We start from the raw sequence: 16,951 nt of genomic DNA, 5'->3' as shown, positions 1-16,951 counted from the left end.
TTTATCCCCACTGTATAATTATGATATGCATACTGTATCCTACACACAGATACTGCTGCAGGATATACAGGACGTTTACCTAAAGTAATATTACTGACTGCTTAGCATACATTTTGTAGCATGCATGGGAGATATTTTTAGAGATCAACATTTGCTTCCTGCATGATGCAACGATGGGCAAGAGTGCCTCTACCAGTATAGTACTATGTATAGTATACCAGTCAGATAGATGAGGGTGATTATAGTTACTGTTTCTTTCTCTTTCCAATTATACCCATCAGAGCACCCAGAGCCATGTTAGGTATTTGATGCGTTGATATGCAGAAACTGTGCCCTTCAGTGCATGCTTACACAAGGAACACATGCAGAAATAAGCACAAGGCATTGCGGCATTGCGGATGTTTGAAAACCTGAATCTCTTGTGGAATCCAATTATGAAGTCCACTGAACCACTGACACATTTGTCCCAGGTATAATGTAGGAACACAAGAGTTTTTCTTTGTTGTCCTGATGAGACTCGTCAGTCTGCATGTAGGCGCCTGGCTGGCTGATAGCAGAGATGAGATATAAACTCCAAAGCTTAAGATCTCAAGACTGGTGGGCTAGTGTGTTTTACCACTGTGCCACCTGAGTGCCAAATGACTTTTTTGACTATCATTCATTTATTGTCTGGTATACCCACCACTTTATCCTATTCAGGGTCACGGTGTGTACAATTCACCGGGCAAAAGAAAGGAAACACCACAAACAGGTTGCCAGTCCACACATAAAAACACTGGGCAGTTTAGTATCTTTAGTTATCCTGACTGCATGTCTTTGGACATATGGGAGGAAACCGGAGCACCAGGAGGAAACCCACACAGATACAGAGAGGACAGGCAGACTCAACTCAGAAAGGACCCAGATGACCCCACCTGTGAATCAGACCCCGGAAATACCACCTGAACCACTGTGCCGCGCTGATGGCATAATGAAGCTGTTATTAACATTTAGCTCAGTAGAGAATAACATTCTACATATTCTAGAATATCATGTATTAAAATGAACTGTTCTCTGCCCGAAAGTCTACAAAATCCACTTGAGATGTGATACCTGACACTTGGGATGATGAATGATGGGGTGACAAGTCAGTCATCCTTCACATGATACCAGTAAGATGACGCAGTGCTGAAGCTGATATACCTTCAGGTTTCTTCACAGAAATGAGCAAACGTAGCCTAATGGCATCAGGATTCTCACAGAGAATCAAAAGGACCTGCAGAGCATAAAAGTCTGCAGGAAAGAAATTTGGTACCCAACAGTCTGACATTGAGATCAGACCTCAGGGCATAGGAACAGCTTTGCAATTTCAGGGAGATAAAAATAACCCCAAAGCAATACATCATGAACATGTGCTTAAAAACACACCATAAATCTGTAAGCTCATGCATAAAGCCGGAGGGGTTTAGAGGATGGCACCATGTTCAGCCGTCACCACCAACAGTGAACCTTAAATCCTGCGGCAACTTTTGGCTGAAGTGACAGATCAGATGACAAAAAAGTTGCTTTAGGGTGATAAAATTAATGCAGTATAAGGCCAAAGTATGTGGACACCACTCATAATTAGATGTTTCAACCAAATCCATTGCTACTAAGTGTATAAAATCAATAAAATACACTGAACAGGCATAAAATTAAAACCACCTCCTTGTTTCTACACTCACTGTCTAGAAGATGACCAACTCAAACAGCAGCAATAAATGAACAATCGTCTCTGACTTTACATCTACAAGGTGAACCAACTAGGTAGGAGTGTCTAATAGAGTGCACAGTGAGTGGACACGGTATTTAAAAACTCCAGCAGCGCTGCTGTGTCTGATCCACTCATACCAGCACAACACACACTAACACACCACCACCATGTCAGTGTCACTGCGGGGCTGAGAATGATCCACCTTCTAAATAATACCTGTTCTGTGGTGGTCCTGTGGGGGTCCTGACCATTGAAGAACAGCATGAAAGGGGGCTAACAAAGCATGAAGGGAAACAGATGGACTACAGTCAGTAATTGTAGAATTACAAAGTGCTTCTATATGGTAAGTGGGGCTGATAAAATGAACAGTGAGTGTAGAAACAAGGAGGTGGTTTTAATGTTATGGCTGATCAGTGTAATTATTTGTGGCAACTGTTTCAGCACTGTGTCCCTGTGTACAAGCCTGGCTCGACGTGTTTAGTGTTTAGAAACTCCAGTGGCCTGCAAAATGCCCTAACATCATCCCTACTGAACACATTTTTGAGTGAATTGGAATGTTGTTTGCAAGTTGGACCGTTTTATCCAGCATCAGTGCCTGACTTTAGACAGAATAAACAGACACATTACAAAATCATACTCATTTCAAATGTTAATGCTGATGAAATGGGCCAAATGATCCACCGCCTTATTGAAACAGAATTTGGGTTAAACCTTAGCCAAAGGGAACCTCAGGGTTATCGGCAGATCTGTTACTAGGTTAGAGTTACATGTGTGCTGGAGAAGACGTTTTAAAAAGAGATCAGTAACAACCCCAACAGCAAAATGCACAAATCTCAAAGAACTCAATGAACTTGCAAGTTTAAATCTCAGCTCTGCTACAGGCAGACTGGGTGTTTATACAGACAATGATTGGCTTGACCCATGATGGGAATGCTGGAGAAGATTCCTCATGAATGCTGCATTTCAACCTCTGCTGGCAGGGAGATAGGAGATAATGGGCATTGGCGCACGACACTCCCAGTATGAACCTGCCATGTGCAGGTGAAAAAGAATCAGTCAGCTATTGAACGCTTGCATGAGGAGGAGTGTGATAGTGGTGGTCATCCTCCTTCAGGAGTGGAGGTCTGCAGCAGTAGAGGACACAAGGTGTGTTTGGATGCAGAATTATGGGAGGAACATTTGGAAAAATGTATTTAAATTGTTTTTGGCAGAGGTTCCCAAATCACAAATTTACAGTACATATGCAATACAAAACTGTGATTTTTACTCCTACTTCATTTGTGCAAATGTCATTGTCTTTCCATAAGGTAGACTGCCAAACAGTGTAGTATTATAGCTATAATTCATCATCTCACCTAGTCATTATCTTTCTCACTTTAAACAATGAGATTAAACAAACAAGCCCAACAAGTTTCTAAAAGCAATGTGAGCACAAGTCCAGTTCTTCAGAACCCTCAAAGATTAAGCTTTCATAGTCTAGTAATTACACAAAAGCATACAATTACCAATGTCAAGTACAGCTGGAGTGGTGTAAAACACACTGCCACTGGTCTCTGAAGCAATGAGGACATGCTCTTTGCAAAGCTGATTCATGAGGTAACACAAGCTGTGTGACGGATTAATTTAAGTTTGGCAGACAATACTGTAACGCCAACTGTTAAGTTGGAGAACTAACCCTAAACCTAACCTGTTTTTAGACAGAAACCACATCCCTTTGACATCCTAAAAATGTGTGCTTACAACATCTATTCCTGCATTTTGTGGGGGGGGGAAGTAGTAGTATTATTGATAATTAGAACATGTATATATGTTAGGGCATGGTTGCCAGTAGTGATATTCCAATATTCCAAGAATATTGCTACAATGGAGTGGTTTACGTGACAAAAAGTGTGTCAGTTACATTGTATGACCTCTAAAACCTAGTTCTAGCTGGTTTAGGCCAGTTCCTAGCTAAGAAATCACTGTTAATGATGGAATCTCAAGGTCTCTGACGGGAGTATAAAGGGTGATTATTTTCTTTTCATCTTATAACCAACATCCAGTCTCCAAACATATAACCAACCTTCCAAACATTTCTGGCTCCACACAGATCAGCTCCTTCTGTCTGATAAATTATTAAGGAGACTGGATGCCAACTGTAGGGTTTAGTCTGGTCACCAGAGCATTGCAATCTGGATAAGAGCAAGCTGATTTTTAACCAGAAAAGTGCCAATACACCTGCTGCATTTAAGCTGTACCAACACTTCTAAAAATAAAAGTGCTCTAAAAGAATCAGCTCACAGTGCATGTGGCAAAAGGGCAGTGGAAGCTTAGATATAAGGTACTGGACTATTATTCAGAAGGTCGCTGATTCGATTCCCACTATGGCCACAGTTGTCAGTGTTGAGTCCCTGAGCCAGGTTGGGTCCTTAGGGTTAGTATTATTATTTTATTTTTGTCTTATCGCATTCACCAAGTTTCTATGTGAGACTTTGTCAGTGCAATCCTTCTCTGCAGACAAAAATAAAACTCTTTTCTACTCATAATCCAGTTTCTGAGATATTTCATTAAGGGGTTTTCAACCACAATTCATATGCACAATTTTGTGTGAATGAACTTGACTAGACTGCACAGAGCCCTGACCTCAACCAATCTGAATCTGTTGAACTGGAATGTCAACTGTAAGTCAGGCCTTATAACATTATTGCTCCAGTAGCTAAACAGGATTAAATCCACACAGTTAAGTTTAAAATCTAGTGGAAAGCCTTCACAGAAGAGCGGGAGTGGATCAACAGAATATCAAACATAGATGTGATATTTACACATTCACATACTGTTGGATGCAACATATGTCTCCAGAAATCAATAGTAGACGTATACATTTACATACATTTACACTGATACAGAGTTGGTGTGTATTTAATTTCCCAGTAAAACAGGTGTGAAGCTGTCCAGCAGGAAGTGCTACTAAAGTGTGTTTACGAGCACAGGAGGATTAGATTCTCGGACCTCTTGGAGCATGCTAAGTTTGAGCGTGAAACAGCAATCACATTCCGACACACACACACACACACACACACACCCACACACACACACACACACACACACACACCACTTACAGGTAGAACTGATGTTAACAGTAGACCTTCAGGCAGCTGCTTTTATCAGTCAGTCAGTACATTTCCTGCACTGTGTAACATTAGCTTCTTCCTAAACAGCTATTTTAGACATCCGTCTTGGAGAAAAAGGATTTGCAAAATCAAATCCCTGCAGACAATTAGGTTTGACTCCTCTGGCTCGTAACCATTTTCTTCTACGAAAGATCTTCAAAAAGTTTCCACACTTTTATATTTTGGTTGGAAATGGTGAGGGTGGGAGGAGGAGTAATCGATCATGTCTGAGAGAGTTTATAGTCTGGATTTAGTGCCATCTAATTTTCACCTTTTTGTACGCCCAAAGAAGCTTTAAGGGGAAGAAGATTTGCATGTAATAATGATGTGAAAACAGCGGTGCATCAGTGGCTACACGCTCAACCAAAAAGTTTTTTTGCTAATGGCATTAAAAATTGGTACTTTCTCCTGTTTGGAAATTCTTAAAAGCAAGTGAGAAGCAGACCTGGATGAATCAATTTCAGAAGTTGTTTGTCATAAAATTTTGGGGAAAATCTTTTCTTCTTCTATATGTTCAAGACATGCTGTTATTCAGTTTAAAATCGTACACCGCCTTCATTGGTCAAAAGTTAAACTCAGTAAGATTAAAGCGTTACTGGACCCCACATGTGATAGATGTAGGCAGTCCCCGGCCACCCTGATACATATGTTTTGTACGTGCCCAAGGCTCCACACCTTCTGGCAGTCCTTTTTTGACACATTTCCTAAAATTTTTGGACAAGTAGTAGTTCCATCACCATTTATTGCATTGTTTGGGGTGGCCCGAGCGGACACTTCTCTTAGTGAACAGGAAGTAAATATGTTGTCCTTTTGCTCACTTCTTGCTTAGTCTGATCTTGCTTAAATGGAAGGATGTCACCCCACCAACTATTACTGGATTAGGGAAGTCATGCGTCATCTCAAACTGGAAAAGATCAGATACACCCTCAATTGATCTGTTGTCAAATTTTATAATATCTGGCAACTTTTTTAAACTTTTGTTGAGAATTTGGAGGCTGACAGCAATATTATGTAACTCTTATTTATGTCATTTTTTATTTTTATTATTATTTGATCGATAAAATTTTTTTTTAAATTCATTTATTAATTTACTTATGTAATGTTTTGCTAAAATCTGGCTATGTTGGTACATGCTGATCAGTTGTATTAATTATAAACATCACATGACCTTTTTCTCATTTCCTGCTTGATGAACACAAAGCACATGCAATTTAATTAAATCCCACTACACGTATTTATCTAGAAAACAATGTCTCATTGCATGTATGCAATGATAAAATAATATAAAGTGCTGGCAGTGAGTCATCATATCCATTTTTGCTAATGTTTTAAATGATATGTAGTACTTATGTGTTCACGATGTGTATTAGACAACCATGTGGCTTCTTTGCTGACCACCAAAGTTCTGAAAACCTGCTCAGACTCGTCTGGTCTCAAACAAACTCAGCACAGACGCCTAATAATGATTTTCCTCTTCCTGCTTTAGGTATGTGTCTGGGGTAGGGGTGTTTGAGTAAAGGAATTGTGAGGATAATACACCTCTATTCAAGGTTCCTCTAAACACATCGTAGTTTTAAAAAGTTAGACACTAAACACAGTTCAAATATAACACAACTGAGGACAGCTGGTTCTGATGAGATGACGGGAACCTCCAACAATGGAGTTACAAGCTGAGGTTAAAGTTACTGCAGATTCCATTTGTCTTTTCACACAAAAGACTTCTCACTTCCTGAATAAACAAACACTAGTAAAGATTCTAACTTAACTACAACTACAAGGGACATGTTTAAATAGATTTTTAATAATAAAGGAAATGTATTATTTCAGTACTAAAATAGTACTGTCACAATACAGTTTTAATAAGGAAAGAAATATTCAAATATATAAAGAAACAACATTTAAGAAAGGCCAACTTGTTTATAAATACATTGACTACCTTGAATAAGCACAATTATTATTTTTGACTGAGTATCAGTGTTGGCACAAATACGGGAAAAAATAAAAGTACTTAAATGAAAACCGGAATGGACAACTACAGTATGTTGCTGTTCAATTCTATCTATCTATTTCCTCAGCTGCTCCTATTAGGGGTTGCCGGCGGATTGTGATCCACATTATTGATTTGGCACAGTTTTAACGCCGGATGCCCTTCCTGACAGTGGTAGCCTAGTGGGTAGAGCTTTGGGCTATCAACTGGAAGATTGGCGGTTCAAATCAAGGCTCTGCTATGCAGCCACTGTTGGGTCCTTAAGCAAGGCCCTTAACCCTGTCTGCTCCAGGGGCGCCGTATGATGGCTAACCCTGCGCTCTGACCCCAACTTTCCCAACAACAAGCTGGGATATGCGAAGAAAGAATTTAATTGTACTGTACACCTGTATATGTATATATGACAAATAAAGTATATCTTCTTCTTCTTCTTCTTCTGACACAACCCTCCCTATTTATTCGGGTTGGGACCGGCACTACAATGCACTGTTTTATGTATTCTAGCGGCGCGGTACCTATAGGACAATTCAGTGTCTCCAATTAGCCTGGCTGCATGCTTTTGGACTGTGGGAGGAAACTGGAGCTCCCGGAAGAAACCCACACAGACACGGGGAGAACATGCAAACTCCGCACAGAAAGGACCCGGACCGCCCCACCTGGGGATTGAACCCAGGACCTTCTTGCTGTGCGGTGACAGTGCTACCCACTTAGCCACCGTGCCGCCCGTTGCTGTTCAATTGACTTAAGCATTTTAACTAACCTGCTTTTAAGTCACTTTACTGGTAAAATTTAAAAGATTTACAGTGACAAACACAACATGATGTTCTTCTTCTGTACCTATCTGGACACCAGAACTGAGGCTGCATTTTAAATCACATGCTACACGATAACGTAGTAATAGCAAAAATAAATACAGAAGTAAATAAATTGACAATTTGTTTAATAATATAACAAATAATATAATAAAAAGGCTACTGTGATTTACCATTCCTGGTCCAACTAACTATAGTTATTATCCTGATTGTGTACATACTGGACCACTACAGGCTAATGCTAGGACTATCTGACTTATAACTGGCCACTAGTAACCAACAGAAACTGCACCCGGACAATATATATACTGTATAAAAATCTGATAATTAAAATGAAACCTGCTGTTTCATGCCACATTGACAAAGCAAAATAAAATGACAAATTAAATGTATGAGTTAATAGTTCAATGATCTAATCTTTCTGATGATGTTGAGTACAACATAAATATAGCATAAACTCTGCAGCAAGGATTGCATTTCAAGACGTCAAAGCTCATTTACCATCTACAGCCAAAGTTAAAATAGCAAAGCCTTACACCTGTTCTATTACATTAAATTGTTCCTAAAATATTCTGCACACGCTATTTAAATACATAAACCAATCAAATACTAATTAAATACACCTGTATTATAAATATATTATTACTTACAGCTTAATATTGCTTAATATTTCCCCAAAACATGACAATGTAAGGAGAGTCAGTGGCAGCAAAGACAACAGACACAAGTAAAAATAAAAAGCTTGGGAAAACAAAATGTCGTAATGGGGTTTAAAACTTTGCCACAGTCACACTAGATTTTTGCCAGAAAAAACACAGGTAAAATGATATTAAAGAGATTTTATAACTGTAATTAACTGTAACTAATATTATTAAAAAAACAGCAACAACATGGTCGCAGTTAAATGGCTGAATTTTCTACTTTAACTGCTGTTTTTACTGGTCTGTACTACTGTTTACAAGCAAATGACTCATGGCATGAAACAACAATTTAAATTCACATTATATACAACTTTTAAAACAACTTTTTAAAAGGTTAAAATATGAAACTGTAAGCTAGCGATAACTACAGTGCTAACTCATAGCTTAAATGCTACTCATTCAGTCCCAGTTTGGTCATGGCAATTGACAGACAGACAGAAAGATACAAATGGCAAGCTAGGGTTGCCAACTTTCAGAACTGGAAATAAAGAACACCCTGTGGTGGGATGGCGAGTGTTTACCTGAGCGGGAGCGGGGGTAGGTGGTTAGGGTTGCACCTATAAAAATTAATGCCCACCCCAGCGACCCCATAGCGCTGGCCCTGCTTGTGTTACTTTAGTGTCACCCTAAGCCGGATTCGAACCTATGGCAGAATAATATGCCTGATGCGCTCTGCCCACTGCGCTACTCAAACAGCGGAGTAATAAATAGGTTGTTATGCTGATATGCCTGCACACACATAAAAATACACTGATAAAAATACAGAACAAAGCGCGTCCTGTATCAGTTCAATATGGAACACGACGTTTAGTTTCCAAGTAAGGAACGATTCCGTATTTTACGGGACAGTTGGCAACCCTATGGCAGCCCCCCCCCCCCCCCCCCCCCCCCCCCCCCAAAAAAAAAAAAAAAAAAAAAAAACATGTATAAAACCATGGGATTATCTTATCTGTCTGTCTGTCTATCTATTTATCTAAACAACCAACTATCTAAACAACTAACTATCTAACTAACAACAAAAAATGGCCTTACCGTTGTCTTGTACTGTAAAATAGAAGATGTCATTTGTGGCATTTGACGCATCATGGAGAACATAGCAGATCTTCATTTCATCAATATCAGCTGTCAATGAGACATTAGCACAACAACAATAAATATTTAGACTGCAAGCTTTAGTTTTCACATTTAACCTTCTATTGTCTAGAACAGTAATTCACCATAATGCATCCAAATGGCCATAATGAACTAAAGTGGTTTGCAAGCAAGCGCTATTTATTAATCAAGAATATTCTAACTTGGTGTTACAAAAATAATTTAATGAATAACAGTTTTGCATTTTAATTTTTTTTACTATTTTAGTACAGTTTTACTTTTGGTACAGTTGTGAGAGGCATGGATGGCATGGCAGTCTTTGGATTTCTACAGCTGTTTTATTTTTGTGACTAAATAATTGGAACACATCCTTATACTTGATTAATTTAGGTTAAAAATATACATACAGCATCTTAGATTTTTTATTTGGGAATTATCTTCATGGCATGGACTTTTCATTTCTTGTTGGTGATTATGCTTGACTATGACAGGTTACTTATCTGTGTCACTGTAAAATTATTAGACTGACTGTAGACAATGCAAAGTACACTGGTTCTTGTCAAGGCTGTGAACATTAATGTAATCCAAGAACCAGGAACAGGTTATAAATTAGAAGCTGCTAAAGCTTTTCATTGCAAGTGTTAAAGAGTCTGTCATGCAAAGAAAGTCTAACTCCAAAATCATCAACTAAAAGCTAAAATCAAAGTTTGTTGATGCTCTCATGAATAAGAACAGAAAAAAAACAGAAAGAGGGATTTTTGCATAGTGGCCTTAAAACCTATGGAGATATAAAGCTTGTGTGACTGTGTACAGCTTCAAATTTATGGCAACCACTATTTGGATTATAGCTGATCATTGGAACAAATTTCCTCTTAAGATAAAGTGACAAACGATGGGTTTTCATCCTAATCTTGGCAAAGAGATTACTGTCCCATGGACTGTCCTATTTATTTGGGCACAGAGAAGTGTGAAATTCTGGATAATTCAGTATGTGTATGTAATTCAGTACTTCTATATGTGCATTTTAACACAGCATAGTTTCATTCATTCATTTATTAAATCATTTATTCATTTATTGTTTTACCATAGCTTATCCTGGTCAGGGTTGCGGAGGGTCTCATTAATTGGGCATAAGGCAAAAACACCCCAGCCAGTCCATCACAAGGTACACATACACAAAACACTCACGACAATTTTTAGTAGATTCAATTGGCCCGACTGCATGTCTTTTGACTTTTGGGAGAAAACTGCAGCACCCAGAGGAAACCCACACAGACACAGAGAGAACATGCAAACTCCACACAGAACGGACCCTGGCCCCACTGGCTGGGAAACCGAACCCAGGCTTCTTGATGTGCAGCCCCTCCATGACACACATGTCCCTCAAAACTGTAAACTTTTAAATGTACCAGTATGTTTACATTGAATTTGGTTCATATAATAAGTCATTATTCATAAAATAATTCTTTAATTAATTATATTAATTTTAATATAAATATTATTATTTTTTTTTTTTACCAATTATAACCAGTCAATATTTGGTTTTAATAATAATAAAGAACAAATGTGAAGTGTAAATTTACCTTGTGAGAAGGTCTTGATGCTGTCATTGCCCAGAGCAGTATTGATGATGTAGCCATGCAGAGGGGCCTCAAACACAGAGTACTTCAAAACTTTGTTTGGACTATCCCTGTCCTCCGCCTTTAAAGTTTTACTGGTAATTAGGAATCCAAGATGCCCAGTATGTAGAACCCTAAGGGTCGATGCAGCTTTGTTGACAACAATTTGAGGCACACCATTGTCCACGGTGTTGATCTGGATGGTCATTCTTTGGGGTTTACGTGTCTCATAGACTGTATCTGGGAAGACGTAAAAGTCTGTGTGTGTTCCATCAGTGACTGTGAAGGAGAAACTGTCCTCATCGGTTTCTGTCCCATCATGCTTGTAACTAATTAAGTTCTCATTCAGGTCTTGCTTGGTGAATGATGTAATGACCTGAGTCCTATTGAACAGGAGTTGACCATGCACTGGGACCTGAGTTACCACGAAGCGCAGTAGACTGTCTGGTGTGTCACGATCCTCCACGGTCAGCTCGAAAGGGGTTATCAGTTTTGTTTCACTCTCACCCACCACCAATTTGTTGATGGTCAGGACGGGCTTCTTGTTGTCCACATCAGTGATGGACACCCGAAAAGTGCGGAATACTGGATTGTAGCCATCAGTTACCTCAAACTCAAAACTATCCATCTTCACTTCGTCATCTGAGGTGTGGATGTAGTAGATTTTGTTACCGGCCAGTTGCAGTTGGGTGAAGGTGGATATGGGCACGCCTGGATGATCAGTACTCTCTAGATGACCCCTACTCGGGGCGCGAGTGATGGTGAAACTAAGATATTCGTCAGGGCTATTGATATCCGTTGTGCTAAGGAGGTCAGTAGTTAGGGTTACTCTGCCTCCTTCTTTAAGGGTCACACCTTTATTGATGACATCAGGAAATACCATATCAATGCTGCCGATGTTGATGTAAAAGTAGCGATCGATTAGAGGGTTGATCCCATCAGTGACATCAAATTTGAGAAGGTCTCGAATCCCCTCCTGTCCAGTGTGGACATACTGAATCAGCTGTTTGTCAATTTCGTCTTGTGTGAAATTCATTCCGATGCTGATGTTGCCAATGACATCTCCATGTTTGGTGATTCGTTGAAGGTAGCCTTGTCCAGGTCCGAAGCGGACGATGTAAGTAAGACCTTTGTCTTCAGAGTCCAAATCAGTGGCTTTAAGGACCCGGTTGCTAATCACTTTGGTTTCTCCAATTTCCACCTCCAGTCCATCATTAATAGTCATCCTTGGGGTCTCATCATCAACAGGAATGACCATTATTAACACTTTTCCTTCTACTGTATGTTTTCCATCAGTGAGGCGGATTTCAAAACTATCCTCCTTGGTTTCAGAGTCATCATGCTCATAAACAATGTTTGATGCCTCTTTAATTTGCTCCAAGGAGAACTTCACCACTGGGATCGTCCCGATGCTCAACTGCTGTACGATCTTACCATGTTTGGGATTCTTTATAATTTCAAACTCTAATTCATCACCTGGAACATCTGCATCTGCAGCATTAAAAATGGGAGTGTCTATGACTAAGCTCATGCCTTCCATGACAACAAACTCTCGGATAAACAGTTCTGGCTTTTCATCGTTGGCTGGAATGATAACAACAGGGAAAAAATGCTTCTCGGAGTAGTTAATACCATCAGAGCAGTGGAAGGTAAACCTGTCCTCCACTGGTTCTACGCCTTTGTGAATGCTCTGTACGTAGTAGATATGACCAAGACTGACGTCTTTTATGTTAAATGCAGTTATGGCGGTGCCTGTTCTTGACTTCTCCGACCCAGGCGCTGGAGAAATATTTTCCACATACCCAGATGTTGGCTGGACAATAATAGTGCAGAAGATGTCGGCACTGTCAGTGTCAGCATCTTCAGCTCGAATATGCTCCAGCGTGATGGCATTCTTTTCCCCCTCCACGACTACAAACTGTTCCCCAACACTTACGACAGGGGCTATACTGTCTATAGGAAGAATGGTGACGTGTACACGGACACCTTGAACTCTGTTTCCTCCTACCACCCAATCTTCTGACATGTCAGAGATGGTGAGGTTGAAAGAGTCATGCTGTTTAATGGGGCCAATCTCACCACTAGTGTGGACATAGACAACTACACCATTGATAATGTCTTCCTGGGTGAAGCGCTCAGCGACCGCTCCATTTACCATTATTTCTCCTAGTCTAGGAGGCTCTTCAACTATAAAAGTGAGCATAAGGTCATCTGTGTCTTCGTCACGACCCTGAATCACATTGCTGGTAATTTCTGTAGCACCATTCTCAAGCACATCAATAGAGGCACCTAGAAGACCTGATGGTAGCATGATGGTTGGGCTTTTATCATCAACTGGCTGAATAGTAATCTTAATAATGATGGGAACTTCATGAAAGCCATCACTAACATCAATTTTAATCACATCACCAAGGGATTCCTCACCACCGTGAATATAGGCCAGGTGACTACTCTCGATATCGTCTAAAGTGAATGTTTCTCCATTAGACATATCAATCCCTAGATACTGTAGATGTCCATACTTGGGGATTTGGATTATTTTAAAAATAATATTCTCATCCTCTGTGTCTTTATCAGAAGCATTTAGTTCATTCTTGGTTATTAAAAAGGTACTTCTCTCCAGCACTGTAAAACCAGTATTGGTGATTATGGGTGGCTTATTGTCAACCGGCTGCAAAAATATTGTAAACAAGCCCTCCACTGAGTTACCAGCGGTGTCCTCTACACTGAAGGTAAACTGGACTACTTTTGGAGTAATACCTAGTTCCTGGTCTGGGGGTTTGTATGCTATTTTATGGTGGTTAACCTGAGCTTGTGTGAACTCAGTAATTACAGTGTCAGGACTGTCTGTCAGTACAATAGCTCCGAGGGGCACTGGATTGTTCTCGTCTGTGTCTGTTGGGGGCTTGACAATAGTATACTTGAGATCCCTGTCATCACAGTCCAAATCTGTGTAGCGAAGGAATTTCCTTTTGAAGAATGTCAGCTCATATTCTTTTACAGTCATGTGAAGAATAGTCCCAGGGTACAGTGTCGGGGGTACGTCATCGACTGGATGGATTTTAACAGTGAATGTATGTTCTCCCGATTGGTTCGGAGGGTCATTGTCATCCTGGACTCTAAAAACAAACTGGTCAGTGACTGTGGCGGTGCTGTGCTGCCCTGTGTGGCGGTAAAACAGCTTTCCATCGAGAATATCCTGTTGGTGCCATTCCGTCACCACCTGTTCGAACATTTCATCTGTTGCACTAAACTTCCAAGCTGAAGGATCTGCAGGGGGCTCCACTTGTCTAAGCAGGAGCTCACCAATGGCTGAATATGGTTCCTCGACTATAAATTTAATAGTTGAATCTTCAGAGTCAATGTCAGTGGCGCTTAGGATGAATGGGGAGATCTGCATAATTTCATTCTTGAACAGCGTAATACCAGTGTTGGCGTTTATGATGGGAGGCTCATCGTCAGTAGGCGCAATCGTAATGGGAAACAAAAATTCCACTTCATTACTTCCATCTGTCATTCTAAATATGATGTTGTCACTGTAGGTGTCACTTCCATCATGTTGGTACACCACAATGCCAGCATCTAGATCAGCTGGTGTAAAGAACTTTCTGCGGTTTCCTAAGACCAAGAGCTCACCATGTTTCAAGCCATCAACAACAGTAATCTTGACATCTTCAAGGTTATCCTCATCACTGATCTCCAGATTCTGTGAAGTAGACAAAGCTCTCGACTGACCCTCAAACAGCAGCTGCCCCGTGTTCTTGGTTGCCACTGGGGCCAGAGTGTTCATTGGCTTTACGACAATCATAAATGCAAAGGTATCTGATACAGCCCCATCAGTATCGACTATCTCAAATTCAATCTGAAAAATTCGCTCTTCTTCTGAATCTTCTGATGGAGGCTTGTAGGCAATTTTCAGATCTTTTACATCTCTTTGGTAGAATGATGTAATTGGTAAATTCTGATCATCTGTGCTAATAATAAAACCTTGTTGTTTGCTCAGAGGGGTTGTTATGTTAAAAATCAAGTCACCAACATCTGATTCTACATCCTCAGCTGAAAGCATATCAGCCGTTATGGCAGTCATCACAAACTGATCAACCTCCATCATCATCATAGCTATAAAACTAGCCTTTGGAGGGGTGTTCTCAACCCCTTCTTTAATTCTTACCATGATCTGAAAGTGCTCTTGTTGAATAGTATTGCCGTCATTATCTTGTACTTCAACCACCATTGGGATGTAATCTCTGTTGGGAGACTTAGTGGTGGCGGTATGCTGATATCGAATACCTTTTTTAAGAAACTCATCACAGTCAATCATCTGGCCATTAACAGAAGTATTAGAAAGAGTGCCATACCTTGGGAGGCCACCTGTTCCACTTAGAGTGGCCACCTTGCAGTTTGTGACACCGTCCTCAAAAGCAAACTCCAAATTCTTTTTCTCAATAGGGTTGCTTTGATCGTTAAGCTTTTCCACAGCAAGGGGCATGTTACGGATCAGAATCTCCAGCTGCTGAAAGACGACTTCGACTTCTAGCATAAACGGAATGACCATGGTGTCTGTATGGGAGTCATACCTTAGCTGCAGTTTGACATGGTCCTTATTGGGACTACGTGAGCCAAAATGAGTGTATTTTACTTCCTTTGCTCCAAATGAACAAGGAAACTTCTTGGGTGTCAGCATCCCAGGTCTTTGAGCCAGTGGGTCATTGTCCAGTACAGTGATGTGGCAGCGATCTCCAGGCTGCACTTCAGTTACAAGGTCATTGATAGGATCCAAATAAACAGAGCGTCCAAAGGGAACTCTTATCCCACTGTTGGCAGCCAGGATTGTTTCAGCATTAGGTCCAGAGCGGTGTCTGTGAAGAAAAGCTGGGTCATAAATATCTGCTTCCGCTGCACAAAAGCTTAATAAAAATAATGCAAACAGGCACTTCTGAAGCTTTTGTGCTGAACAAAGTCTTTTCTCTTGCAGACAACCAGCCATGATCACAGCTAGTTGCTCTGCAGCCGTGCACTCCTTGCCAAAATAGACTTTAACAAGAGGTTGAAAAAGAAAGTGTCCTCTGTTAAATCACTTCAAACTTGGTCTCTACTTGTTGTGCCCCTCATTCCCCCGTCTCTCTCCCCCTCTGCATTCATTCACTCACACAGCACAAGTGAATTCCTCCTGCTGAAGCAGTGCAGGTAATACTTATTCAGAGACAGTGACAGTGCAAGACTCCACCCTCAGAGAAACCTCCCATAACCAAGTTAAGCCAGTTTGGACACCCCCTCAATGCTGCAGTCAACTCCCCCTCTCCCTTACTCATATACATATACCTTCACTTCAGACTGGGGTTACTCCAAACACATTATTTCAGTTTAAATTTAAGTTTTTAATATTGCACATTTAAATACAAACATATTTTTCTATACAATTATGACAACTCGTTTTCTGTTTTACAGAAACCATTGCTGTTTAACCCCTTCTAACTTTTTAAATATATCCTATATAATACTGATTTAATTAATTGAATTATTAAACATGCATATTTAATAAAGATACACCAACAAGGCATAACTGATTATCTCTTCATCACAGCACCTGTTAGTGGGTGGGATATATTAGGCAGCAAGTGAACATTTTATCCTCAAAGTTGATGTTAGAAGCAGGAAAAATGGGCGAGCGTGACGATCTGAGCAAGTTTGACAAGGACCAAATTGTGACGGCTAGACGACTGGGTCAGAGCATCTCCAAAACTGCAGCTCTTGTGGGGTGTTCCCGGTCTGCAGTTGTCAGTATCTATCAAAAGTGGTCCAAGGAAGGAACAGTGGTAAACTGGCGACAGGGTCATGAGCGGCCAAGGCTCATCGATG

The 16,951-nt window shown here is 40.3% G+C and overlaps 1 protein-coding gene across 3 annotated transcripts in view; it reads right to left on the bottom strand.

Annotated features, from left to right (window-relative positions):
- frem3 (Fras1 related extracellular matrix 3) overlaps positions 1–16,079 on the bottom strand; it is a 43,453-nt gene extending 27,374 nt beyond the window's left edge. For all 3 annotated transcript variants that reach the window (XM_062995287.1, XM_062995286.1, XM_062995285.1), the window contains exons 1-2: positions 11,057–16,079; positions 9,414–9,503 (exon numbers count right to left, since the gene is read on the bottom strand). In XM_062995287.1, the coding sequence (XP_062851357.1) occupies positions 9,414–9,503; positions 11,057–16,079 (5,113 nt within the window). The remainder of the gene's footprint in view (positions 1–9,413; positions 9,504–11,056) is intronic.
- Between the last annotated feature and the right edge of the window lie 872 nt (positions 16,080–16,951).

This window comes from Trichomycterus rosablanca, chromosome 5 (genome assembly GCF_030014385.1).
Source record: "Trichomycterus rosablanca isolate fTriRos1 chromosome 5, fTriRos1.hap1, whole genome shotgun sequence".
Classification (NCBI taxonomy): domain Eukaryota; kingdom Metazoa; phylum Chordata; class Actinopteri; order Siluriformes; family Trichomycteridae; genus Trichomycterus; species Trichomycterus rosablanca.
The sequence above is the reverse complement of the archived record's forward strand: the minus strand, read 5'-3'. Positions and strand labels throughout refer to the sequence as shown.